Source organism: Nomascus leucogenys, chromosome 6 (genome assembly GCF_006542625.1).
Source record: "Nomascus leucogenys isolate Asia chromosome 6, Asia_NLE_v1, whole genome shotgun sequence".
Classification (NCBI taxonomy): Eukaryota; Metazoa; Chordata; class Mammalia; order Primates; family Hylobatidae; genus Nomascus; species Nomascus leucogenys.
Genome location: NC_044386.1, coordinates 33,511,942 through 33,539,929, shown reverse-complemented (window position 1 = coordinate 33,539,929; position 27,988 = coordinate 33,511,942). Strand labels below are relative to the sequence as shown.

Here is a 27,988-nt window from a genome sequence, read left to right as displayed (position 1 = left end):
AGAATGCACACTTAGAATGAGAAAAGAAGAAAGCACTAGTTTCTGAAAAGATTCAGAAGTGAGGAGGTAATAGTTATGTCTACACTGCACAACCAGATGTGACATTTAATTATTATCCAGTGAATTTAATCAGGCTAAGTCAGCCAAACCAACTCATATTTCTGGCATGAAATTTCGAGTTTGGCTGCCTATCCTGACCAAATCAATAGAAACTGGCACCAAACCCCTATTTTGTTTTGTGGTGTGTTGGCATAGACACAGTCTTCTTGTCCAAAAAATAGGTACTTGAGTACAAATCTAGCCATTAGGCTTCCTCCCAGCTTCTTTCTGGCAGCCTCTGGAATGCTAATACACACCAGGGATGTTTGAAAAGATTGGAGTTTCAAATTTAGGGAAAGGGGAACATGACTTACAAGGGCTATAGAGCCACAACTCATAAACACGGATGTTTCAAGTAAAAAATATAACTTAGATGTCTCAGAATTTAAATGTGGCTTTAGTGCAATTAAACTTACAACATGTTTTCTAGAATCTTCCACAATAGAAAGCTTAGTCCAAGAAACACAGTAATAATTTTATGCATTTCAGTTTCTGTCTACAGACCCTGGGACAACTGAACTTAGGAGCAACAAGTCTATAAAGTATTTTCCCACTGGGAAGTATTTCCTAGGGGAGCGTGACCTGAGTTCTTACTCTAGTGTTCCTTCTGGTGCAGAAAAGACCAGAATGGCTACTCCACAATGCAGTTATACCCAAAAGATGGGGAGAAGAGGCTTTCCAATAGCAATTTGTTTAGTCAGCAGTAAACATGATGTTCAGTAGCGAATTCCACATTATCAGTTAAGCTTTGGCACAGGACCGCCGATGATTGGATAAGGCAACATAGGAAACCCTGTGATAGCTTCATGGGCACAAGTTTAGGAGTACATTTCTCATAATGAACAGCACTGACACTCAAACCTGAGTTCCAATATTGGTAGTCTGAGGGTTGGAATGGGCCTGCAGATGTACTGTGTTTGCTTTGCGCTGTTTTGTTTCGTGAATTGTTTCAAAAAATCTGCAGGTTCTTAAAAAATTTGAGATTTCTGGATACTCTTGAAAAACAGGAAGATCTGGCCCTTGTCTCAATAGTCTCTTTGCCTTCCTTTTGCCATATTATTCTGTAGTTGGGTCCCTCTCCACTTATCATCATACTTGTCCCTCTTACTTCTCTTGTTGAAGAGAAATATTTCTCTGTATCCATGACTCTATCAAAATAGGAAAACAAAAAGTAGACTGAAAGGGCAGCTTCATGTACACACATCACCCACGTGGCCACTGGAGGCATTTGAGGTTGCCTTTCCACTCTAAAGCAATGGAGCCTGCCTTTGTTTCTTCCCTAGGCAACACATTCTCCAGTAACATTTCCCAACATACACAGGGATCTTCCAAGGGTCTGGGTAATTTGTAGAAGTTCCTCCCTTCCCATTACAACTGGGTCATACCCTCATTTCGGTTAGAATTATTGTATTCAAAACCATAAAGGACATTCTTATTCAATCAATCATTCATTCCATTTGATCATAAATATCTAAATTACTGTGTAGTTTGGAAATTACTCACTTCAGATTAACACCTTAAAAAGATCTTTGGCGAACTAAATTCTGCCTCTCAGGCTCCTTGCCTTAGCACAGTCCTGGACAAGAGCTAAAACTCTCTTAATGGTCCAGTTTGGCAACACTCCCAACTTGCAATTAGGTTGCAGTTTTAAAAGTTCATTTTATATTAGTTGTTTGCAGCTTATAATTCTTTTCTCTTTAACAATATTATAAATGTTAACGATTTTTCCAAGTTTTGACCAAAAATTTCTCTGTAGCCATGCAAAGGGATTGCGTGATAGTATTTTTTTTTTTCTGAAAAATTACACAACCAAAGTTCTTATTTCTTCAATAAAGTTGTTTGTTATTAGGTATTAAAAAAAATCAGGAAATTCCACTTCAAGGTGGTGATCAACTGGGACTGCTACTAAGGGGAAGTAACACTTCTCTAATTGTATCATATAAGGGCTTTTCTCTTTTAAAGAGTAACACATTGGATTTTCAGCAGAGTTAAGAGAAAGCAGAAACCTCTAAACATTGGTTCCACCCTTGAAAAGAAAGTATAAAAGATCCAGAACCCCTCAGTTTGTGTTCAGGAAAACTGCGGGCACCCAATCCAGATGCCCTGCCAGCAGGGATGGTGAGGAGAGACTCTGCTCTGCCACAGAAAATGTCAGATGTGGGTTCTGCCTTACAAGTGCTTTCTGTGAATAATTTGTTTCCCAGAAAAATATCAGCATATGGATAATAAAATAATCATGTGCCCTCATGTCAGCATGAATATAGCTTTGGTGGTAAGAATTGTAGCTGCTGTGATTACTCGTGGTCAGCAATGGACTATCCCAGCTTCACAAACAAGTACATCAAATCAACTCCAGGACTGTTTTATGGGCAATTCATTCTCCAGTGAAAGCACATGTACATGCAATCACTTGTTTAAGGCCCTGGACAAGTGGAAACCAGCAGAGATCTGCAAGGCATTGAGGGAAAATCTGACATAGTTCCTGTCTAAGTAATAGCCAGCCCTCCAAGGCATGTAATAGAATGTTCCTCCATGACTTTTGAGTTGCACGATGAAGTTCTCATTACACAGAGATCTTGAAAAGAGAGTATAAATATCCTTGAGAACTCCCTGGGATGGGAAGGATTCTTAGTGCCAGCTCACATAGAGGCAGAGTGGTATATGCCCAACAGGGGAACAGTGAGCCAAGGGTGGAAAAGAGAATAGGGTCAGTAATACCTGAGTTCTGAGCTTTACCTACAAACCCAGAAATCATCCCGCTCGGGCAGTGTCTATGGAAATTCCTTCTCCAAGTCAGAGATGTGCTGTGGGGAAAGAGAAGAGTGGGCAGGAAGGAATGTACAGTAACATTTTTCTGCAACTTCTTGGCTCCATCTGATTCACCAATCACATAGACAAATGACTCTTTCACCTTTTCCCATGCAGGAATAAATGGTTATCTCACTGTCATAGAAAATAGAATCCTATCCTGCAAAGCTTCCACTTGTTAAAAATCCACGTGTCCACTGATAAAATATTCAGATGGGGAAATCTCCCACCCCCTCCCCCTTCTCCCACCAGCATAAAAGGTAACGGGGGTGGGAGGCAACTGGAGAAGGAAAAGAAATCATGCGGGTACACCAGGAAAAGATAAGTGTTGGTGGCAGCAGAGTTGGTGAATGTTGTGGGCATTACCTCTTGATGAGGCTTCCAAGAAGGCTCCCGCTCAAGTCCTGGTGGTTCTGAGAACAAGCATTCTTGCATCAATAGCTAATAGGCTGTCCAACCAGATGTTATCTGGGTGGGATAAGAGGGTGAGAAAACAGACCTGTTGTACGCTGTTGTCAACTACATCACTGTGGTCAGAGAAGGCTGATGGTGTGGTGTTTAGCAGGGCACCTCGTTCACGGTGAGGCGAACCAGATTACGTGGCTGTTTAAATTCATTTCCTCTTGTGATTGGTAAATATGAGAGTTATAATCATTCATGCATTACTAAAGCCTCCTTTCCATCATTTTGAAGGGACTTTTTTTTTTCTAGGACAGAGCATGCATCCAGCAGAAACCCAAAGCACTGGCTTTTCTAAGCAATCTTTTGCAATAAACACACTTAAAAAAAAAACCAAACAAACCAACAACTGCTTATGATACCTGTGACAAGACTGGAGATGATAAGGGGTAAGACCAGCATCTGTAACATCCTCATCAGAAGTTCCCCAGGAAAGGAGAAGTACTTGACTTCCCGGTAGCTCATTCTGTATGGTCGGAGGGTAAATCCAAGGATTGTACCTGAAGAAAAAAAAAAAAGAAAAATTGAGTCTTTTTTGAAACAGAAGGAACAGCCCTAGCAAAATGAGTAAGTATTTGGCTGGTGGTTGTATTTATTTAAGCAGCAAATATCTATGCTGCTTTGGGAGCAAGAGATGTATCTATCTTTGCAGTCATTATCTGTGAGGGTCTGGCTGAATCCATGGTTCAATAGAACTTATAGAAAAAAACTCTTTCTAGTTTCAACAAGTAAAAAAATCCCTTTGTCTAACTTGAATGCAGTGGAGCTCATTCTGACCTGGCTCAATACAGAGTTACAAAGATTGGGGCATAATTAGGAAACAAATAAGCATTCATGAAGAGGTGATATAGAAAAAAAGGCTTTATTTTAATTAAGTTCCTTTATAACAATAGATGTTAGAATTGGTAACATAACCACTTTTAAAGGATAGTGTGATTTAATTTTTTTTTCCAGTTAGAAAAACCCCTCATGTTCACATTGTTAATCCATTTTCATCATCTCCCTGTCTTCACACCACATTTTCTCCCTCTGTCCACATGGTCTTGACATTGCCTTGGTAACTGTATTGTACAGACTTGTTAGTTGCTGGCAAGAGAAGACTCCAAAATGAGCAGAGATTTTCTCCCCAAAATTTTCCCTGAAAACGTGGGAGAATATAGGGGAAAGAGAAAGCAATTTTCCCCTTAATTTTCCCTCTACAACTGAAACTTTAAAATCTTTTTAGAATGAGAAATTTATATTTAAATCAAATTATGCATGATAACTACTGAAATGTTCAGAAATTAATAAAGGTATTGGTGTCAAGAAAAGTGTAAATTTACTCCCTCTTCCCTTTCCCTGATTTACTTTCCTTGCCAAAGAAAATTTACTTATGCCAGTGTTGTAAATGTTTTTAAAGTTTTTGCCTTGCTATTATTATTGAAACATGTGATTCCATTTTTTTAAAAAGTCCATGTAAGTTATAGAGAAAGCAGCATGCCCAGCACTGAGTTAGCTAGGAGCTAAAGGCTGGGGGTAGTGGGGCGGTGGGGGGAAGCGGGAATAATACTGGGTTGGCACAAGCTTTTCCAGAGGAGGCAAGCAGTCTTTTACGGAAACTGAACTGTCTTAACTTCTTATGAAATGGGACACAAAGTTCATTTGAATTGTCACTGCAACTCCAGTTTCAATTCTCGGGTCTCAGCAACCGTAAAGTATCCATTCTTTGTCTCTAAACTGTGATATTCTAATAAGAATCTTAATCTATGTGCTAAAAAAAAAATCCAGCTGACCCAGCTCTCAGGGCCTTCAGGTAAATATTTATTGCATTTTTCCAGTGTAACAATAATATGGTCAAGGAGAAAAGTTGAATTGGAAAACTCAGAAAGGTAGGGCAAAAGCCTGCCCATATTTGTTGTATCACTGAAATAAATAGCAAATAACTAATGCTTACTGAGCTCTTGCTATATGCTGGGTGTTACTCAGGTTAGCAGCAAATTTAATCCTTGCAACAACCCCAGGAGGAGGGTAGTATTTTACCACTAACTCACTGAGGGTGAAACCTAATCACCATGAACTTAAAACTTGCTCAAAGTGAAATATACTAAGTGGCAGGGCTAGGATTTAAAAACAGACAATTTGGACTCAGATACCAGGTTCTTAACCCTTTTATGTGTTTCCTCTTCTCCTGCAGAGCAAAGGCAACCACTTTGTGTGTCTCTTTGCAAAATGTTCCAATACATAGTTAAACACATGAAAATCATACAGAATATACTTTTCCATATACGGTCACCATAAACATCGTTTTTAGGTATCCTGATAGCAGATTCGTTCACTGTATCAGGCTTTACTTAGTCCTCGCTCTAGTGTTGAACATTTAGGTTGTTTGGCATTTTTCACTTTTATGAAGAATATCATGATGAATATGTGAAGACTATTTTACATCTGGGATTTTTTTTTTTTAGTGTAGTTTTAGAGAAAGGGAACTGCTACCTCAGAGGAAACGACTACCTGAATCCATGTTACAAAATTGCTTTCTGTGTGGGTTGGCCGGGTAGCTTAATGCTCCATTAGTGAATGAGGCTTTATTTCCGCTACCCCCAGGAGCAGAGTATTATCATAAAAAGATTGTTAAAACAAGCAAAATTTGCTAATGTGATGAGTAAATAGTATACATTTTGTTTTATTTTGTATTTACTTAACATCTAATGATGTTGATTATTTTTCCTAATTGTATTTTCCCTAAGCATCTATTCAATCCTAATTGTTTTAAGAGTCTAGGTACGTACGTGTGTGTGTGTACATGTTGGGCAGAGTATTTTTATATAATAAAGATAATTACCCTTTGCCAATGTATAAAATACTTGCTATAACTGTTTTTCTGGTTTGTTTGCCTTACATTATTACATTAAACATGTACAGGTATTTTGCATTTTTATAACAATGTCTGCACATCTTTTTTATTAGGTGATTTCATGAGTTTATACATTTTAATTTCCCTCCCCCCTCACAAGTTTGTTAGATCTTAAATTCGTTTTTCTTTCTTTCTTTGCTTGTTTTGTTTTAAAATACTTAACTTTCAGTCTTCCTGGAACCCATACTGGTGTAAGGCATTTAATTCTGATTTACAATGCGGATTATTTAACAGAGCGGCACCCATAACTTATAGGAATTAATAAAAGACTTTGGTTATACCTGTCTTTTTCCTGCTTGCTCACATAAAAGCCAAATCACACAAAGATAAGTGCTTTATCACATATAAATAAATAAACAAACATTTTGCTTTACTTCCAATCAAATTAATTTTACTGGAATTGATTATGTGTTTTCTGATCTTCATTTAAATGGATTTAAACACTTGACATTCAATTATAACAGAACATGTGCATGGTAAACACAAGGGGCTCATTTTGGTCATCTGGAATTTGAATGTATCAAGCTGTTAGGAGTTTTAGATATTCTGCAAACAACAGTTGAAGACCAGGCTTGGTTTTACAAATTCATATCAAAGTTGGCTGTTTGTTATTAGAAATACACTTACATACAGTAATATTTCCAAGGGTAGGCAGGATCCTATCTAGCCCATAAAATTTATCTTATTTATAAGTAATTGATAGAATAGCTGTTCTGCTAATGATATAGGTTCTAGGAGCGAAAGTCAAACAAGTGCTGATGAAGGAAGCGATTATTCTAAATACTAGGTGCACTTGATCTCATCTCCCAGAGTCTTATCTGAGCCTACGCTAACTCTACTCCCATTGATACAACAACATTGGTTGTGTATACAGCCTCTTCCTCTCCTTAGGTGTTCTACTACATTCTCTCCTCTTCCCAACTCAAGCCCTGCACTTACTCAGTGCAACCAATTTTTATTTAGGTGTTAGGAGGGAAAGTAAGCCAGCTCCATGAATGAATTCTGGGTAATGCGTGAATGACAAAGTGTCTTACCTACCAAACAGATATCTAACAGAACAATGCAAGACAGTAAGGGAAGCAAAGTCTCAAGAGGTGATGATATTTTGTGTGTGTCTCTCCTTACAGTCAACAAGCTAGTCTTGCTGGGAAGTGCAGCCCTACTCTAGGATGTGTCTCTATTTCTTTACATTCCTCAAGACAACACCTACATTGTCTAAAAGCTCTTCTCTATAGTAGGAGGACATCATTTCTCTAAAGTAGGACATCTCTTCTCTATAGAGAGGAGACATCATTTATTTATAAGGGATAGTTTTAGGTCAAAAGTTTTGAAGAGAAGTGTTGTTTAGAGTGATAGTAGATTCAGACACATTTCGAATCATTTTTATCCCTGACTGTGCTTTGGTTGGTTTACTACTTCTGGGTTTACCAGGCGAGCTATTTCTACTCTTGAAAAAGATGAGATTACACTGGGAAAGGGGAATATTTATGGAGTCCTTACTATGTGTTAATGGTGGTGTTTAACACTCATCACAACTTTATGAGGTAGATATTATTGTATCTATTTTATTTTCTTTTAATTTTTTTGACATGGAGTCTTGCTCTGTCATCCAAGCTGGAGTGCAGTGGCACAATCTCGGCTCACTGCAACCTCCGCCTCCCGATTCAAGCAATTCTCATGCCTCAGCCTCCTGAGTAGCTGTGATTACAGGCATGAGCCAACAGGCCCAGCTAATTTTTGTATTTTTAGTAGAGATGGGGTTCTGCCATGTTGGCCAGGCTGTTCTCAAACTCCTGACCTCACATGATCCGCCCGCCTTGGCTTCCCGAAGTGCTGGGATTACAGGTGTGAGCCACTGTACCAGGCCTTGTGTCTATTTTAAAGATTAATAAACTGATGCTCAGAAGTCAGTTAACTTGCTCAAGCTTATAGATCTCATAAGTGGTTGAGTGGAGGGATTCTACACAAAGCCCAGTGCTCTTTCCATTACTCTTTTAATGTTTCTCAAACACAAACATGTTCTTGTAGCCTAGGCCTGAGTATACGTCTCAAGAGAGCCTGGTTCCTGGGTCTTTAGCATCTTGAACTCCTACGTGGTGAATGCCCTGGAGGAATAACCTTGGATCTCCTAGACATGTCCTGTAAGCACCAGCACATCTTGGAACCCTTTACAGGTCTTCTTACTTGTTGAAGATCTCAAAGGTGGTAAAGCCACTTTCAACAATGGCTATACCAAATCCTTTTTCATGATTTAATAAAACTCATATAAAGCTTAGTAATTAAAATAGTCTGCCTTTCCCTCCACTGCACACATTTTCAGTCACTAGAAACCATCGGTAATAACGTGAAAAGGACATTTAATTAAGAATTTAATGAAGACGTGTGCCAACGTTTGCGTCCTTAACAGTAACAGCCCCTAGTCATTGACCACGTGGCAGATACCAAGTCCTCACAAGCACGTTGCCTCACACATTGTATCGAGGCCAGGACTATTATTGTTATCCACACCTCACAGATGAGGAATCAGAGTCATTGAGAGGGCAGGTAAATTGCCAAAACCACACAGCTGGCAGGCTGGTGCCACAGTAGGCTTAAAGAGGGGTTACATGCTCACCCAAGTCCATGGAGTGGCTGAGGTGGACCCGATACCCACACTGTCCGGCTCCAGGGTCCAGACTCACCCACTCTACTGTCCTCACAGCCTCTCAACAACCACGGTACTGACCGAAGGAGGCTAAATGGGAACACAATATTTTGCCTACTTTTTCATCTATTTTGAATGACATTAACTAAATCTAGAGCTTAAGCTGAGGAAAAGTTTTGTTGATTTTACTTAACGAAGTCAACAGCTAGCTTTTCTCAACTCATTGCTGAATGAATCAATAAAAGTCCTTTTTCATCAGCTTTCTGCTCCTACAAGCCACGTTACAGCTGAAGCCAGAGGTAGGGTCGGCCAGCTATCAGCATCAAATCAAGAGGAAATGCGGTGAATATGAAGGCTGCTTATCTTGGTAGGCAGTTCTAGTTTCCGATTACATTCTAGCCCAGCAATGAAAAAAGCCTTCTTGGAAACACAGCCTGATACACAGACTTCTCAGAGCCCTCTTTGCTCTGTCTTTCCAACCAAGGAGACGTAGCATGACCAGTCTTTCTTTTTTCTTTTCTTTTTTTTTTTTTTTTTGAGATGGTGTCTTGTCCTGTCGCCCAGGCTGGAGTGCAGTGGCGCAATCTCAGCTTACTGCAACCTCCGCCTCTGGGTTCAAGCGATTCTCCTGCCTCAGCCTCCCAAGTAGCTGGATTACAGGCACACACCACCATGCCTGGCTAATTTTTTTTTTTTTTGTATTTTTAGTAAAGACGGGGTTTCACAGTGTTGGTCATGGTAGTCTCAATCTTCTGACCTTGTGATCCACCCACCTCAGCCTCCCAAAGTGCTGGGATTACAGGCGTGAACCACCTCGCCCAGCCACAATCAGTCTTTCTCTGTGGTCAAGCAGCTCACCCTTTGCAAAACTGAGCTCCATTAGTGGTCACTTATTTGAAACACATTGATTGATAGTCCTAAAACTGACAAAAAGCTTTATGGCCACCAGACCCTCAGTGCAAAAGAACAAATCCTTTATTACAGATTACTCTGCAAAAATAGCAATGAAAATCAAAATAACTTCCTAGCAGAATTTGTTAGAGCTGAAACAAATTTTGCAAAGTTTCCATCTAGGTGATGTTATACAATATATGGATGTCATGAGCAATATTCAGATCATGCACCCTTGGTTATCAATATTAATTAAGATTTCTGTTTTACTCCAGTGTTAGTATTTTAACAAGATTTCTAGAATCTAGAAAATATATTGACTAGAATGTTTAAAGTGATCAAAATAACTGTGCTAGATGAATGCTATAAACAAAGTTGCATTTTTGCTTAAATAGTTTCTCTTTGCTAATGTAGAAAGTTCAAAAAAGGAGTCCTTCAGGGGTTCCTTGTTTTCCTAACAACAAATACTTCTTTTTTTTTTTTTTGAGACGGAGTCTGCCTCTGTAGCCCAGGCTGCAGTGCAATGGTGCGATCTTGGCTCACCGCAAGTTCCGCCTCCCAGGTTCACGGCATTCTCCTGCCTCAGCCTCCTGAGTAGCTGGGACTACACGCGCCTGCCACCACACCTGGCTAATTTTTTGTATTTCTTTTTAGTAGAGATGGGGTTTCACCATGTTAGACAAGACGATCTTGATCTCCTGACCTCGTGATCTGCCTGCCTTGGCCTCCCAAAGTGTTGGGATTACAGGCGTGAGCCACCGCTCCCGGCCAACAACAAATCCTTCTTTGGAAAATTAAATATCGTCTCATTTTCTAAACTAAGACACAGTGTGCAGACTGGAGCCTCAGAAAGAAGATATCATAGGTTTACTCTTTAAGGCCAAACACACACAATAAGTTAAAAGCTAAAGACCAACTTTAAGAATTTGGTCCACATTTAATCTGACAAAACTACTGAAAATATTAAGATGCCAGAAAATATTTAAGAGTAAAAGAATGAGGTATAATTTGAAGTAAAATTTAGACCAAATCATACTACTTAACTTTTGGTAAATGTTAGAGTTTGAAATAGTAAAATTTTACTAAAGCACCTCCTCTATCTGCAAACTTCGTCATGAACAATTTGACAGACCAAAGTCTTCTAAGAGTTATTACTATGCCAAATCTTCCAGAAAACGAGGTGGTGCCCCAAAGGAGCTCAAATGTCAAAAGGAAATCTCAAAGCAATAGAGGCAATGATCTTGACAGAAAGACCTCGCATTCTGAGGCCAACCACGAGAAAACTAAGTGCCTGACCAAGATGAGCCAGCCAGCTGTTTGAGCATTAGTGCTACAGGAATGCCAGGAGGCATTCATACCTATTGCCCAGAAAAACCTCAGCCTGCATATCTAGCCAGAAAGGGGACCAGGATGCCCACTTTCATGGCTCAAGGAAAATCATAGTGTTGATGGCACACCACTCACTGGTTTTACGTGACACAAATGCTGCCATTTCACAGTTAGGATCCTTCCATTTAGGTAGCAAAACCAAAACCAAACTAGCACTAATTTGTCTCAAGGTTACAAGAATTTGCCGTATAATTGTAATATAATCACAGGAGTGTCATCCCATCACCTCTGCCATATTCTGTTGGTTAGAAGTCACAAGTCCCACCCACACTTGACAAGTGAGCTATACGTGGCAGTTAGAGGTCAATCTAATATGCTAAGTTCTCTGGGCCTCCTTACCAGGCTGCTTCTATCTTCATAGAGAAGATGCTCTGCAAATGTTTAAGGAATGAATGATGTCGAGAGTCTAATCCTAGCCCTTAACTCCCCGTGTGATCCTGGATAACTCTATTGCCTTCTATGCTTCAAATTCTTTTTCTAATTTGTAAATGAAGAAGGCTCCAAGATTAAAAAGTCACCCCCCCTTATTGGCTGGACTACTGCAGTAGTCTTCTAACTGGTTTCTCTGCCCTCTACTTCACCTCTCTCCAGCCTATTCCCAAAGGAACACTGAGACCTAGGTCAGGATCTCTCTCCCCTACTCCGTCCACTGACTCCTCCTGTCATGTAGTCAAAGGCCAAGACCATGCAATCAATGGCTGCTCCTGGCAAGCCCCCCTAGATCCACCTTGCCTCAGAACCCATCTCCTACTCTGCTCCCTCTCACCTGTTTCCACACTTGCCTCCTTGTCATTTCTGCGTCATCTTAGACATGAGCCCCCTTTATGGTCCTTGCACTGGCTCTTCCTTCTGCCTAAAACGTCATTCCCACATATCCACAACATTTACCTCCTTTAAGATTTAATTCGGCCAGGCGCGGTGGCTCATGCCTGTAACTCCAGCACTTTGGGAGGCTGAGGGGGGTGGGTGGATCACCTGAGGTCAGGAGTTGGAGACCTGCCAGGCAAGATGGTGAAACCCCCTCTCTACTAAAAATACAAAAATTAGCCAGGTGTGGTGGTGCACGCCTGTTGTCCCAGCTACTCAGGAGGCTGAGGCAGGAGAATCGCTTGAACCTGGGAGGCAGAGGTTGCAGTGAGCTGAGATTGCACCACTGCACTCCAGCCTGGGTGACAGAGAGAGACCCTGACAAAAAAAAAAAAAAAAAAAAAGACCTAGCTCCACTTTCTGAATGAGGTCTGCTTTGAACTTTCTTATCCCTTAGCTGGCTTTATTTGCTTTAATAGTTCCTATCACCTTCCAAAATACAATATAATTTTCTATTTATTATGCTAGTTGTTTACTATTTTCTCTGCCTGCTAAATGTAAGCTCCACATGGTTAGAATTTTTTTTTGTTTTTTTTGGACAGTTTTGTTCACTGACCTATATCAAGCCCCTCAAACAGTTCCTGGCACACAGTAGGTGCTTAATATATTGTTGAACGAATGAACAAACATGACTTATTTTCTTTCAGATGAGCAGGATCCAACAGTGCCTGGGCCCCAGCTGGTGCTGAGCACGTTTTCTGAATGCAGGAATCTCTCTGTTCTGTGCTCTCCAGTAAATCTGATTGCCTACTGCACTCCCTGAACATAGTAGCCTACCCTAAGGAATGTCCCCTCTGTACAAAAGCATGTGATTTTGCTCTCATGGTCTGTGGGACTGGATCTTGACTGAATTATGATTGCTCATAGGCTTAGCTTTCTAAATTCACAAATGAGGAGTGATAGCTATGGATCCCAAATTTGCTCCTAAGGTAGGTTTTTTTGAGTAGAAAGGAGAGCAAGTGTGATGCTGTAGAAAGACAATTCTGGGCCTGATCCTGTCAGTAACTTAGGGTAGGAGATGCTTTATCTAAATGATTTAATCTTCACATCAGACCTGTAGCGTTTAATATCAGTATCTCATTAATGAAAAGATTGAGGCCTAGAAAGAATAAGCCACTTGCCCAAGGCACATTGCAGTAAGTGATATGAGAGGATGGGATTGCAAACTTAGGTCTGCCTGTTTCCATATCTTCAAATCACACAATTTCTTCAGGCCTCTTTTTTCTTTTTTAAAAAAATCTGCAAAATGAGAGAGATCAATTGGAATGGGTGGTGTCTAAGATCCTCCTGAACTTTAAGTTCTGAGTTGAAAAGAACCATGTTCATCAAAAGCATTATAAATCTTAGCTGCTTTATACTAATTTATCTTGTTTCTGTTAATGAATTCTAAACTCCTTGATAATGCATATGACAGCATTTAATGAGTCAAAAAATGTTTTAGCAATTTCGCCGTTACAATTATTATGGCAGGCATGCAATAATTATTTGAGAAATCAAATAAAAATTTCTATTTCAGGAATTGGCCCAATTTAGAGAAATCATAAGCCTGTCTCACGCTTACGATTTTTATGTTTGCTTACAAACTACAGTTTGTTGAAGCTGTTGGACACAAATTTCCACTCGCTTATTTTCATTATTTTTAGAGCTAGGGTCTTACTCTGTTGCCCAGGCTGGTCTCAAACTCCTGGCCTCAAGTGATCCTCCCGCCTCAGCCTTCTGAGTAGCAAGGACTACAGGTGTGCACCACAACACCTGGCTAATTTTAGAAATTTTTTTAGAGACAGGGTCTCACTATGTTGCCCAGGCTGGTCTCAAACTCCTGGTCTCAAGGGATCCACCTGCCTTAATCCCCTGACTTGCTGGTATTACAGGAGTGAGCCACTGTGCTAGGCTGTATTAGCTTATTTTTACAAAGAAGGCAAAGCCATAATGGTGAATCTACCTGGGTAAGAGTTCTGCTGGTCCCTGGTCTTTTGTTTCTGTCAAACTTTCAGGCGTTTCCTGGTGAGAAGCTACTCAGTGTTGGAGGCAACCTCTCAACCCTCCCCCACTCCTCTGTTTCCACATCCTTGGGAGATTTGGGCCTTGGCCTGGCTCATTCTTTTGTCCTTTGGTATTTCCTGTTGCTGAAGGTGGGAAATACCTGCCCCAGCCTTGTTCCACCAGGGGTGCCCAGATGAGCGAGCCCTGGGTGACTGATGACCAAGTAGAGTGGAGACACGGACTTATGTGCACATGGTGTGTGACTCTCGGAGACAACTGCATAAGAAGAACCTTGGAGTTTTAAGAAAGGCCTGGTGCTTTCTTCCAAAAACTGCACCGAAAAAGGCTATGTGAAGTGGTAATTTAATTTGCAAATAATCCTACAGGTATTCTAAATGTCCAATCCATTGTTATTAAAAAAAAAAAAATCTTCTATTCCAGAAATAGCAATTAAAAGCAGGACTTGTTGCCTTCCTTTATGGAAAAAAAAATTATTATGAGTGAGTAGAAACTGGGAAGAAACTGGGAATGAAATATGTTTAAAATTTCCCAAGTTCCCCTGGTGCCTTTTCTGTGTTATATGCTGGTGCACAGCAAGGGTGTTCCCATTTCCATCTACTCCCTCTTCTGTTCTTTCAGAGCCTCGTTTCTACTGATATGTCTGTGTGCAGTATGAAGAGTGAAGTTTGCTCCCGTTTCCTGATTTTATATTCTGCTCTAGAGCCCAGCTGAGACCCATTTGTGTTCAGACTGTTGGCACCAGTATTCTGGGAAATTATTTATGGACAGGTTGCATCCCCTCAGACTGTACCTAAAACAGCCAGGGCTGGCCTGGGAGTGGGGTGATCCTAGCTTCTATAGTCTTTTTTCTGGCAGTCTCTTATTTCTAAGTGCCCTCGACATATCGCTCAATGTTTCACTTTCTAAACTTCTGTTAAATTGGTGGTAGGCGGCGAGGGCTTAGAGGGAGGGATAAAAACTGAAACCCTGGTCCATCTCTTTTACAGTTTATCGTGAAGATGATAGATGATAAGAGATGTGAAAGGGCTTCAAAAGTTGAATGTAACATACAAATTAAAGCTTTGGGTGTTGTATCTGGATTAAATTTGGGCTTTAGAAGCAGGGAGATACCTGCATCTACCTGATTCTATCCTGAAATTGCAGTTTTCCAATGCACTGATTTCCTTAGTTTCCTCAGTCTGTCTGCAGAACCCACACAAACTGCAAAGTCCACTCATGCTTACCTTTGGCAGAGGCAGTACAGTACCGAGGCTAACTCTTCTAAATCCCACAGTTTGGGAGAGCAAATGACTACAGATTCTATGGGATACAAATTAGCAATACTTATCAACATTAGAAATGAGTATACCTTTAGACCCAGCAATTTCACTTCTAGGTATATCCAGATACATGGGTGAAAGATCATTCATTACACCGTTTTTAAATAAAAATGTCTAAAGACTGGAAACAACCGAAGTGTCCATCAATTGGTAATTGCTTAAATAAGTTACAGTATACCTATACAATGTAGCCCTAGGAATGAGGGGCCTTTCTACGTGCTAAGGAATAATATCCAAGGTATATTGTAAAGTGAAAAAAGCAAGGTGAAAAGTGGGCTATGTATACTATGCTATTATTTGTATACCAAGAGTCAAAAAAGGAATAAATACATATTTATTTTTATAGTCATAACATTTCTCCAAAGGCATATGAGAAATGAATAACAAGATAAACGGGAACCCTGGCGGACAGGGGTCAATGAGATACTTCCTTTTTATAAGGTTTTCTATTTTTTTTTTATTTTGGACTATGTAAATTTATTTACTACATAAGTAAAATAAAATAAGCCAAAAAAAAAGCCCACAACCTTTTCTCCCTCTTTCTTTTTTAATCTTACTGGATTCTTTTCTGCTGTATTTCTGCTGGATGCCTGCAACTTTCTAAAATGTCGCTTTGAGTCTGGGTTGATTTCTCCTCAATCCTGCTTTAATTTGCTTTAACGAGGAGTTTGCTTAGTTTAGGCCACGGAGAGGAAAGTCACTAATTGTGTTCAGATTTATAGTGAGTAGATCACTTTCTGACCAAACCGCTTTCTTTTTTTTTTGGAGACAAGGAAGCGAATCTGAAAAAACTTTGAACTCAATCATTATAGGCTCATGTGCTACTTCAACCAATTAGCCCTTGGAGTTACAAGTATGAGAAAACTGAAACCGCTCTGCAAAGATGACAAGCTCCTCGTCACCCATCGTCTCGTGGAAAGCATTGCAATGTCAGAACTTACAAGGTCCTGAAAAGTTTGTTGAATCTCAGGTTTGCTTACAAACTACGTCATTTGCGCTAAAAGAGCAAATCTAAGAAAACAAAAATAAGTAAATAACTAAATAAAAGCATGACTACTTTTTTCACAGGGAGTTTCTTCATAGACTCATAATTTCCTTCTTGATGTTTCTCTTTACATTCATCAGGTAGCTGAAGACATCAGCAAGCTTCTAGACAAGCACAAGAAACCCGGGCTTTTGTTTTATTTGCTCGAAAGACGAAATTTCAAGTAATGCAATGTGTATAAAAGAAGGGACTACCTTTGCAGGGTATATTTTTCTCCCTACTCTCATTAGGGATAAACGAGCCTCATCGTACAAGGTTCTGAATAAGAAGTCTCTCACTAACAGCCCACTGTCTTCTCTGTGTGAAGCAGCAGCAGTTTGTAGCCTGGAAACATTGTTGGAGAACTGGAGAAGTCTGAGGACAAGAAGAATGGAGTTGCCCTCTCTGGAGACAGAAACCCCGTCTTGAAATTCAAAACTTGGTTGTGCTTTCAATTTGCTTCTCCTAAATTTACCCTCCAATCTTTGATAAGTTATACAAAGGGAAAAAGGGAGCACTCTCCCTTAACTTTTCCAGGGTATATCTTCCTTTATCTAAACCTTTTTGGGCCTTTTATCTTTCTCTTTTTGGTTTCAAACTCTCTCCACATCTCTTGATACGGCATAGTAATGTGAATATTCTTGGCCTAGGGAATAAGCTCTAGGCAATCTTGATAGCACTGAAGCTTGACATAAAACTCATCTTTTTTTTTTTTTTTTTTAGATGGAGTCTCTATCTGTCACCTAGACAGGAATGCAGTGGCGCGATCTCAGTTCACTGCAACCTCCGCCTTCCGGGTTCAAGCAATTCTCTGCCTCAGCCTCCTGAGTAGCTGGGATTACAGGCAGCCGCCACCACGCCCGGCTAATTTTTGTATTTTTAGTAGAGACCAGGTTACACCATCTTGGCCAGGCTGGTCTTGAACTCCTGACCTAGTGATCCACCTGCCTCGGCTTCCCAAAGTGCTGGGATTACAGGCATGAGCCACTGCATGCAGACAAAATTCATCATTTTTATACTCAGTGAGTATAGTCGCTAAACTTTGTGCACTGAAGCGCTCTGTGTCTTTTCTCAGCTCCCAGCAATGATGCAGCTCACCTAGCTGCCAGCAAATACTTGATGAATGATAGTATCCTAGTGTTCCATAAATATCAAGTACCTGGAATGTACAGCTTGGAAAAGACAGTGCTCAAACTCTGGTTGCCTCCTCTAAACAGGTTAGGCTCTTCACAATCTTATTTATTCCATAGCAAAAACAAAAGCCTATGGTTTTCTTCCCCTAATTTATGAGAGATGGGCAGAGACTGAACGGCAGAAGGGGCTCCTGCAAAGTGTGTCCTCACTGTGTTCTCAAACACTGGCTAGGAAACACTGATTATCAGACCCAGAGCCAGGGGCCCTCAAGAGGTCAAAGAGAGAGAAGGGGGCTTATTTGTTAGACTGGAGAGACCAGCCAGAATGGGTTATCTAGGAAAAAGATTCTAGCAATGGTACAGTGTCATGCCCTGGAAACAAAACAAAGCAAAACAAAATAAAACAAAGCAAAACACCTCTGTTTATTATTCCATATATTCAGATATTTTAGAGGAAGATAAACTAGACTTAAAATGATAGAATTTTGGAGTTGGAAGCAGACATTAGTCCAAACTTACTTTGCTGATGAGAAAATGAGACCCAGAGACTTGTCTTACATCATAAATCGAGTTAGTTGATGGTAGAGCCGGGCCTGTACCCAGGATCTTTAGACTCTCAATGCTTCCTTAGCTGCATCCCAGACATTTGCAGATACAAATCAGAAGGAGGGTGGCCTGGTCATAGCTTACTGCTACAGAGAGTGCAACAGAAAGTACTTTGTAAACTGTAACACCACAAAAATGAAAGGTATTATTACTGCAGGTTAATTGTTCTGAACACACTTGCTTATTTGATTACCTACTTGAAAGAGAAATTTGAAATTGCCTGCTCTGTTTCCTCAATATCTGAATTGACAAGAAGAAAAAGAGCAAAATAGAATCCAGAGATACACTTAGAACAACATCAAGACTTCTACCCACTGCTTCAAAACGACCTTTCCCAACTCTCTTGGAAACCAGCCACATTTCTCTCAGGGTTCCAGCCAGCCCCCACTCTGACCAGAGTGGCACTTAATGGGCAGTAGACACCAAAGGGCTGGAGGAAAGAAGAAACCAGGGAGGTGGTGAACACTCAGATTGGCCCCGAGAGGTTTGAACAAAAAATTCACTATTGAGTGTATTACAACACTTACTAAAACATTTCTTAGCACCTCTCTGTTTCCTGAGAGGCGTCTACTCTCAGGCGCCCCCTCCACTAAGTAGTCTACTGTGATAATGGCTGCCTGGGGATTACTTTCTGGTTCTGCCCAGGAGGCCAGATAGGTAAGGGACAGATAATGATGGTATCACTTACTCTGAGGCTTTCATTTCTGCATCTAAAAGCCCATTACAACTATTAAGGCTCTTCCTACAACTCTCTTGGCTGTCTTCTCTAGCTAAGGAAATAGAAGCCACTTCTAAACCAAAACCAGGCGAGTATCTTCTCCCAACTCTGCCCCCCAGCCTCCCCAAATGCCAGGGTCTTATAGCTCTCTGGAAGATCAGCATCATCAAATCAGTGCATATGACAGCTTGAAGCCATATCAGAGATGTAAATAAAAGATGTGGGGTTTACAATGTCTATGGACACTTTACCTGGCAAGCACTTAGGGAAATCATCTAAGGTGATATGGTTTGTGCATAGCAGAACTGGGATATAAATCTTGGCAGACAGTTTTTATAATTATTCTATTTTATACATGAAGAAACAGAGGCTGAGTTCCAGAACTGGACATAAACCTAGGCTGTCTGACTCCAGAGCACATAGCTCTGATCTCCATTATACCTTACTGGGCTACACCGTCACAGTAGGAGGCAGCTCCTAGAGTGCTTTTGGAGAAGGTGGGAGAGGGCTGGGATGCATGTGTGCTGTGGGTACATGTGTTATCACTAGCCCTGACAATTTTTCTGTATTTTTTTTCCCCAGGGGAGACGATAAAGCACAGGGAAATCAGACCCTAGTTCTTATAACCTAACCCAGTGTGGCTTCTCCAGAGAAAAACTCTGCAAATCCACAGCTTCCTCCTCCGCCTCTCCCAGCCTCTGCTGAGTGAAAGCACAGCTGAGCTCTGATAACACCAGGGGACTCAGGAATCCCCTACCCCTAGCTTCTTGAAGCTCCTCTCTCCCTGCTCATTTCCAAGGAGAGTTGAAGAAACTGTAAGTCTGAACCCAGATATCTGTCCATCGTTGTTTGGATTGCTATTGTTCAATCAGTGTGAAAATGCCCTGCTATCAGGGGTTCAGGAAGTTGAGAGGTGTGGGTGCCTGACTGTGCCTGCTCCATGAACTCAAGCAGTTGGCTAGTGTGGTCCCACTACCAGGTCAGTTCAGTCCAGCAGCTGATAGCAAACCACATTGATTAACCTGCTTGGCTGACCTAACTGGCTTGGCCAGTTACGTCCAGGCACAGAACACCGCTATAGCAGTTCTGAAAGATTAGTGCTTTTAAGTATGAAGGAGAGGGCCCTAGAGTTATGGAAATTGTTCTGAGAATAGACTCACAGAGTAGACTCATTTATGCAGTAGGATAGCCCGATTCACTGATCCTTATTCACTTGAAATCCAAAGAGGGAACTGTCTTCGTTCAGTTTGGAGGTTGTAGGAATACCTTCTAAATCTTGATTTGCAGCAAGCTTCTTCTATTGTATATCCACCTCGGTGACATCCCGCCCCACAAACTCAACAGGTCCAAACTGAACTTATCCTCGTGCACCCCCAAGGCCCCAGTCTTTCTCCTGTATCCTACCTTCAAATGTGGCATCATCAGCCACTCTGCCACCTAAGCCAGAAACCGGGCCATCGGTCTGTAGTCCACCTTCTCTCATTGAATCAATTGCCAAGTCTCACCAGTGGTCTTTCAGTTCGACCTCTCTTTTCCATCTCTTCCATTGCTACCTCAGGCAGACCCTCAGCAAATTGCTGGAGTAAAGCCAGAATGGGTGTTCTAGCACCCAGAACAGTGTGGTGAATGAGCACCTGGAGCTGGAATGGTGGATTTGAATCTCACTCAGTATTCATCAGCTGTGTGATAAGGATTTGGGCTTCAGTTTTTTCATCTGTACAATGAGAGTAATAAAATTACCTCCCTCTCTGGGTTGTTGTGAGAATTAAATAAAGTTAATATATTTAAACACAACAGTGTTTTCCATACATTGTGAGTGTTAGCTATTACCATTATTATTATTATTATTTTCTTTTTTGGAGACAGGGTCTCGCTCTGTCATCCAGGCTGGAGTGCAATGGCATGAACATGGCTCACTGCAGCCTCAACCTCCTGGGCTTAAGTGATCCTCCTCCCACTTCAGCCCCCCAAGTAGCTGGGACTACAGACATGTACCACTACACCCGGATACTTTTTAAAAAAATGTTTTTGGAGAGATGAGATCTTACTATGTTACCCAGATTGATCTTGAACTCCTGGCTCAAGTGATCCTCCCTCCTTGGCCTACCAAAGTGATGGGATTGTAGGTGTGAGCCACCTTGCCCAGCCCAAAATAGTGAATATCAACAAAACTATTTCTTTTTTTTTTTTTAAGATAGGGTCTCCCTATGTTGCCCAAGCTGGTCTCAAACTACTGGGCTCAAGAGATCCTCCCACCTTGGCCTCCCAAAGTATCCAGAGTACAGGTGTGAGCCACTGCACCCAGCCTTTATTATTGTTAGCAGTATATATTACTACTATAGCAAATATATATTATAGCTACAGGAAACTGATGCTCAGAGATGCCTCCTTTTGGATCACACAGCTATTAAATAATACAGCTGGCACATGAATCCAGGTCTACCTTCATCAAAAGCCACACTCTTTTTTTCTTTTTTCAGATGGCACATCTAGGGCTCCTAATGTGGCTATTAAAAGGAAATGGAACCTCTAAAGTCTCAACACAGAAAAATGCCATATTAGGTAGAACAGTGTGCATAAAATGATCTCATTAAAATTTTTTTTACAGCTAATTAGAAACTTCTCTATTACCACCTCTGATCCTTGTATATTCCTTTCTCATCTTATTTTTCATCCATGTCTCCTATGAAATTACCTGAGAACAGGGGATCCCCATTGCATAGCACAGGGCAAGATACATAACGTCCCATATTTGTTAAATTGAATAGCATTGAAATTTTTTAAATGAATAATTTAACTTATTTACTTTGTAGATAATAGCTATCAGTAGATAATATAAAAATAAGGGGAAAAAAATCAAATGATACAAAAACTTACTCAAAGGAAAGTAGTATTCCTTCCACTCCATTCCCTAGACACCTAGCTCCTATCCCAACAGGCAGCCATGCTGACCAGTTTCTTGTATATCCATCTAGAGATATTACAGAATTGCACTGAATTTTAGTGCAATTTAAATTCATTGCCAGAGTATTAGAGAAAAGAGGGAAATGCTTTATAAAAATTTAGCCAGGATGATTTCTTTCCTGAGAAGCCACCAATTTCTTTCAAATCCATATAAAGGAGAACTCAAATGTAAACTCTGTGAGTGTGTGTGTGTGTGTGTGAAGATCAATAACAGAGAAAGGAGAACTCAAATGTAAACTATGCAAGAAGAACTGTGCAAGGAGAACATCAGAGAAAGAACTCAAATGTAAACTCTGTGTGTGTGTGTGTGTGTGTGTGTGTTCCCAGACCAACATCAGAGAAAGCTGCTAGTTTACTGTGTTTGTGAATGCCTTCAGGTAAAACCACCACTCAATTCTATGCATTCCTATTCATAAATATCCCCCCACCTTGCAGCTGATCTTATGACCCATTTCTTTATATTGTTTGGCCTGAGATTTCATTTTCATTGTGCAATTCATTCCCTAGCCATGGAAAGAGTCAGTGTTCTGTGACTTGAACATGACAAAGGACTTTTCCTTTCTTTCAGCTAGATGTCTGAGGTCACTCTAATACAACTTACCACAGTCTGAAGGGAGAAATTTCTTTCTGGAGGAAGAAAGACAATAACCACTCTTCCCAGTGTGGTTTTTGTCAGACGGATGTCCACAACAGCCCTGGCAGACAATTATCTAATGCTTTCATGATGGGCCCTCTAAGGGATGTGGAGCTTGGCACTGTGTTCTCTCAGATTGCTAACCACTCTTGTTACATGAGCTTTTGTCATGGCATGGCATGGCACATTCAGACTTTGACATTGCTTAGAAATGACAGTAGAAATGACATAAAATTGTACAAATGGTTCTATGCTTATGCTTGTAGATGAATTGATATCAAAATATTTATAATTTTCTGCTTTATTTTGAATATACGATTCACATGTCTTTATCATAATATTTTTCTAGTTTCCACTTCTACACATTAAATCATATACATTTTATTTAAAAAAGGCAAAACAAAACAGTATAAACAAAAGATTCAACCCAGTACATAGGTTTTCCCAGTGATTTTTTTTTTTTTTAACTAAAAGCAATAAAAACCTAGGAATTTGAAAACTAGGTAATAACTATAGCTCTTCTCATCTCTCATCTTGGGGGAAAATAATTATCTCCTTCTTCCTTGCTAGCATCTTTCTTGTTTTTTCTTATGCTACAGCAAATAAATTAAGAGTTGGTGTGCAGACACATTCTTTTCCTATCTCTTAGGACTGGTTGACACGGAACCCAGTGACAAGCTAAATAGAGCCTTTATATCCACTGGGTTCTTGATGGAAGACACACTAACAGATAACTGAAGGGTTCTTCCTTCTCTCCTAAATCTGTTTGCTCCTAAGTTGTCTATTTGCTATTCCAAGTCTTTGATGTAGACTCAGTGGTCTCTTTGACTGTCAATGAGCTCTTTTTACGTGTTTCTTTGTTAGTGCCTTCTTCTTGCTGCTTCTGCCTCCTCAGTTTCCATTAGTAAAGCCAACCAAGAGGGCACCCGGCCAACTTATCTACCCTAGCTCAGCCAACTCGTATTGCAATTCTCACAAATCTTAGGAAAGCCCTCATTGGGTGAGGACTGATCCCAGAACTCCTAGAGAAAAACAGACTAGGGATGATCCCAGAACTCCTAGAGAAAAACAGACTTTTAAATCCTGGCACTATCTTCCTTTTATTAGAGATGTTATTGCTTCATACTAATGACTTAGGAACTTCCTTCTCCATTGATCTGTCTTCCATGTTCAAGTTTTATGACTTTCCATTCCTCTATTCTTGAATGGAAACATTTCTGTCTCAGAAATTCAACTCTTCTGATGTTTACAACACCATTTTGAATGCTGTTTCTCCATCTTTTCCAAATATACTCCAGTATTACTGAGCTCTATTTATTATACATATAGGATCATGAATTATAAATGAGTATTTGTTAAATGAATGAGAAGGAAGTGGCTTAATGGTCTACAGGAGAACTGTAAGTTTTCTGTTAACTGGGTAAAGCATACAGTTAAATGACAATGCTATGTGAATGCATCTAGCACTGCTAGCTAACTGGCCTTCATCAACTCATGAGGGTATTTCTCTTCCTGACATCTCTTAGAAGATGTCAACTAGCAACAGAGCAGAGGAAGAATAGAGTGGTTAAGAGAATGGCCTCCAGTGCTAGACTGAATTTGACTTCCAGCTCTACAGTTTACTAGTGTTGTCACTTTGGGCAAATTGCTTGATCTCTCCACAGTCAGTTTCCTCTACAAAATGAGGAAGATCATAGTAATTATACCTTCCCACTCTCTTCGTAGGCTTGTTTGAGGATTAAGTGAGCTAATATAAACAAAAGTCCTACAGAGTAGCTGGAATAGTACTATATAAATGTTTGCAATTGTTATTATGCAGCTATTGCTTGGCTTGGCAATGACTTAGATTCAGAGTGAAAAATGAGGCAAGCAGACTGTATTTTGCACTGACTTCCAGGACAATGATGTGGGACTGAAATATTTCATCCAGGAATATATTCAAGCCTGGAAACCTACTGTGGAAAGCCATTACTTCTCTGGGTCAGTTAGGACATGTTCTCTTTGAATATCTCTAAATTAATTGAACCATCATTAATCACCAGTGATTACTAATGGAAGACAATGATGTTAAAATCAGATGTATCTAAAGTCTTGTGACAAACTCTCCTGCTACATTTCATTTGTCTACAATTTAAGAATTCAATTTTCTTGAAAAAAAGTTATATTTACGCACTACAGAATTTTCTTAATCTTTATTAAATCATTACCTCTTTAAAGTTGATGGAAATCTTGGCAAACTCCAAAGTAGAGACTAAAAGTGTACTGAATGCCTCTTTTTTGGTGGCAAATTGGTAGGTTAAGTTAGAGCATTTTTACAACCTGGCATTGGCTTATATGTTTGCCAACCTAAGGATTTCTGTATTGGTTTGGTCAAAAATTCCAAATAGTAGGTTTTTTCAGCTATATTTTAAAGTAGGATCAATGCCACCCGTAAGTAATAAACTATAACTTTTAAGATCAATAAACAAAACAAAACAATAATATTTTATTAGTACAGATTGCTGTCAACCCTGCTAAATTAGTAAGAGATGGAAATGATTCAAAAAAAGGTATAGCTGGTTATGGCAGGCTCTGCAAAGCAATGAATGAAAGAGATCTGTGTTAACATTTTCCCCAATCTACCTTTCCCAGTTGCTGGGTGAGACAGTGCAAACAGATAAGAAATTCGGGCTCTGTGTCTAAGCATTGATACTCAGCTTCAAGTCAGCACCAGTTAGAATATAATTACTATTCAGAACCAACATCTCGTTTTAGGTGTACTAATTGTATAAATTAGTTTTAAGTGCAACTGACATTGTATATAATTACATTTTGGCCATGCCTAATGATTAAATGATCACTTCCTTATCCTTACATGAAATGGGAAAATATTTTATTTATTTTTCTTCCTCACACAATTGATTTGCATAATGCCTAATGATGCCTAATGATGTGTTTACTATATATTGCTCCAAACATGCCAAAACAGTCATTTTATGGAGAAAAATCATCAAGTTCAGAGGAAAGCCTAGGCTATCATTTTGATACCTACAACTAGTTCATCTGATAATATTCCCTGGGCAGCCAGACGCCCCAGAGAAACAAGATACAGGTTTTTTTGTTTGTAATCAAATGACTCACCCACAATGACAGCGGTGACAGTGAGCAGCACAAAAGCATTCCGAAACAGGTAACTTTTAACATCCTCCTTTGTAATGTTCTGCACTTTCTTCTTGGCCAAAAGTGTGCGTTTACGGACTCCCTGCTGGAATCTCTCCATCCTGCCCCCCATCTTGGGCTCTTCTCCATTGCTTTTAGTCATATTTTACTTTTCTAGGAGGGTCTCTTCTTTGCACTTCAGTGTCTGGGAATCACCCACAGAAAGCCAAACCTCCTCTTTGGTGTTAGAAACCACAGCTAGAATGGGAGAAAAAGAGACATGAGTTATAGCCTCCAGGGGTGAGAAATCAGTGCTGCTCCACACCAAGCAAGCTCTTGGCAAATTGCATAATCTCAGCAGGAATCAAGGACTGGAGAGCCACAATACCAGACTTCAAGGTTGCAGTGTGCATATTTTAGTGGACCACGTGTGAGAAATGTGCATAAATTCGGAATATATATGCAGAACTTTTGTTCTATTTTCTTTTTAAAAATCCGTCCTTCCCCTTCCGATGAGGCTATAAGAGGGTTCTTCAGAGCTAGATCTGACTGAGAACCCCTATTCCCACCCTCCCCCGCAGAACCCAGCTGATGCCTTGCACAACGTGCACACTCAGTAAATGTCCAGTTGAACTGAATGCACAGAAAGTACTCGATCATTACTTGGCAAATTATGTTGTATACACGGTTGAAAGCATAACCAGGTCAATAAAAATAATTAAGATATTGATAGGTGGGAGTTGTCTCTGTTATATGTAGTAAAGTAACCAGCTATTTTCTTCATTAAGAAAAAAACAATAATATCTACTAGTAAATATGGTCATAAAAAGAATATAAGTGCCCACAGTACATGGGAAATACATGTGACTATTTTACAGGGTAATTTTTTCATTTTTTCCCCATGAAATAAGCAAAGTGCTCTGGGCACATCTATAAATCATCTGAAATTACAATTCAGCTTCATTTTTTTATCACAAGTAGAAGTATGAAGTAGCGTTTTTCTTTGTGACACACATGCTGGAGTCTTCCGAGGAAACTATCGCTGACTTTTTAGCATTTTAAAATTTAGGATTTCTAGAACAGATGAGGAGATGAAACCAATTTTCATTCCAAACATTACAGCTTGTGGTTTCTGGTTTCTTTAAAGTACTCACAGTATTTAACTACATTTCAGTAAATCTCTTTCCTGGTGGAAATCAGCTGTTCTGAAAAATCCAGGGATTCCTCCTGGCACTTTACAGGAGTTCTGATCCATAGCCCTTCCCATAATCAATCCGAGTGAAAACCAGCCGCACCAGGGATGTGTGTCGCTGCCAACGCAAGCAGCCAGCGTGTGCGCCTGTGGGGGAGGTAACTGGAAACCAAAGGACTCCTCGCAAATGACTTCTTGCAATCCCAGTGCAGGAAAAAAAAAGACTTAACAGTTTGCCTTTTAAATAAAATTGCAAGTTGGGGTCAGTGATACTAAGACTTCTAATTTGTTTAAGACTTCACACTGGGTTAAATGCTTAGGGAGAAGTGAAGACAGGGAAATAGGAGAGACCAGATTTTTTTTTTTTAAACTAATAGCTCTGATTCCTCTTACCAGCCACTTTTAAGCAGATCCGCTCAACCTCGATCCTTTTCTAGATCTCGCGCCACAATCTGCCCCCAATCCACCCCGAATGACTCAACTCCAAATTAACAGAGGACCCGGCATAAACAGACACCACTCTCTCACGACGTGAGATGACTAACACGGACTTTATCTACCAAAATGGCTAGCCTTGATTCAGGCTACTCCTCTGCTTGGAAGGCAAAATACATCGGCAGAGAAGTGAAAGGAGAAATTAAACCCAGCAGGAACACAGAATGTGACACTTACCTTTTCTGATTTTGTAAGGGGTGGAAGATATCAAGCAGTAACGAGGTGAATTCCCCAGCAGGTACAAGGGAGCAACAATCCGCAGCGCGCGTAAGCAGGCAGGCTAGCCCTGACAGTGTGCATGTGCTCTGAAACTGCAAGTTACTATCAGGGCAACTTAAGAAAAGGGGAGGAGTCTGTGCCCGGGAAAGGAGGAGTGGGGAATGGAAACCGCACAGGGGAGGAGGGGGAAACCCCGAGGTTTCTGGAATATTGATTAATCTTGGCACACCAGAAGCAGGCTTGCTGGCTTTGTTTTGCTCCTTAGACCACTTTCACGCTTTGTCAGTTCACTGTCATTAGAAATGCAAAACCGGGACTAGGAAGAATTGAAAAATAAAGCGCACACAATCGGAAAGCTGAAAGTCTTGATTAGAACTTTTCAAAGACTTTTCTAAGGCTAAATTTAATTACCTCACATTATTGCAGGTTTCCTCCCCTTCAGGGAAGGCGAGGGTGTGCTCTTTAGCCTGGTTGTACAACTGTTACGAAAAA

At 40.3% G+C, this 27,988-nt stretch overlaps 1 protein-coding gene across 1 annotated transcript in view; it reads right to left on the bottom strand.

The window, feature by feature from the left end:
* Nucleotides 1-27,751, bottom strand: part of SLC1A3 (solute carrier family 1 member 3) — an 82,599-nt gene extending 54,848 nt beyond the window's left edge. The window contains exons 1-3 of the mRNA XM_003274354.4: nucleotides 27,455-27,751; nucleotides 25,573-25,848; nucleotides 3,729-3,866 (exon numbers count right to left, since the gene is read on the bottom strand). Of these exons, the coding sequence (XP_003274402.1) occupies nucleotides 3,729-3,866; nucleotides 25,573-25,753 (319 nt within the window). The 5' untranslated portion in view covers nucleotides 25,754-25,848; nucleotides 27,455-27,751. The remainder of the gene's footprint in view (nucleotides 1-3,728; nucleotides 3,867-25,572; nucleotides 25,849-27,454) is intronic.
* Nucleotides 27,752-27,988: the final 237 nt, after the last annotated feature.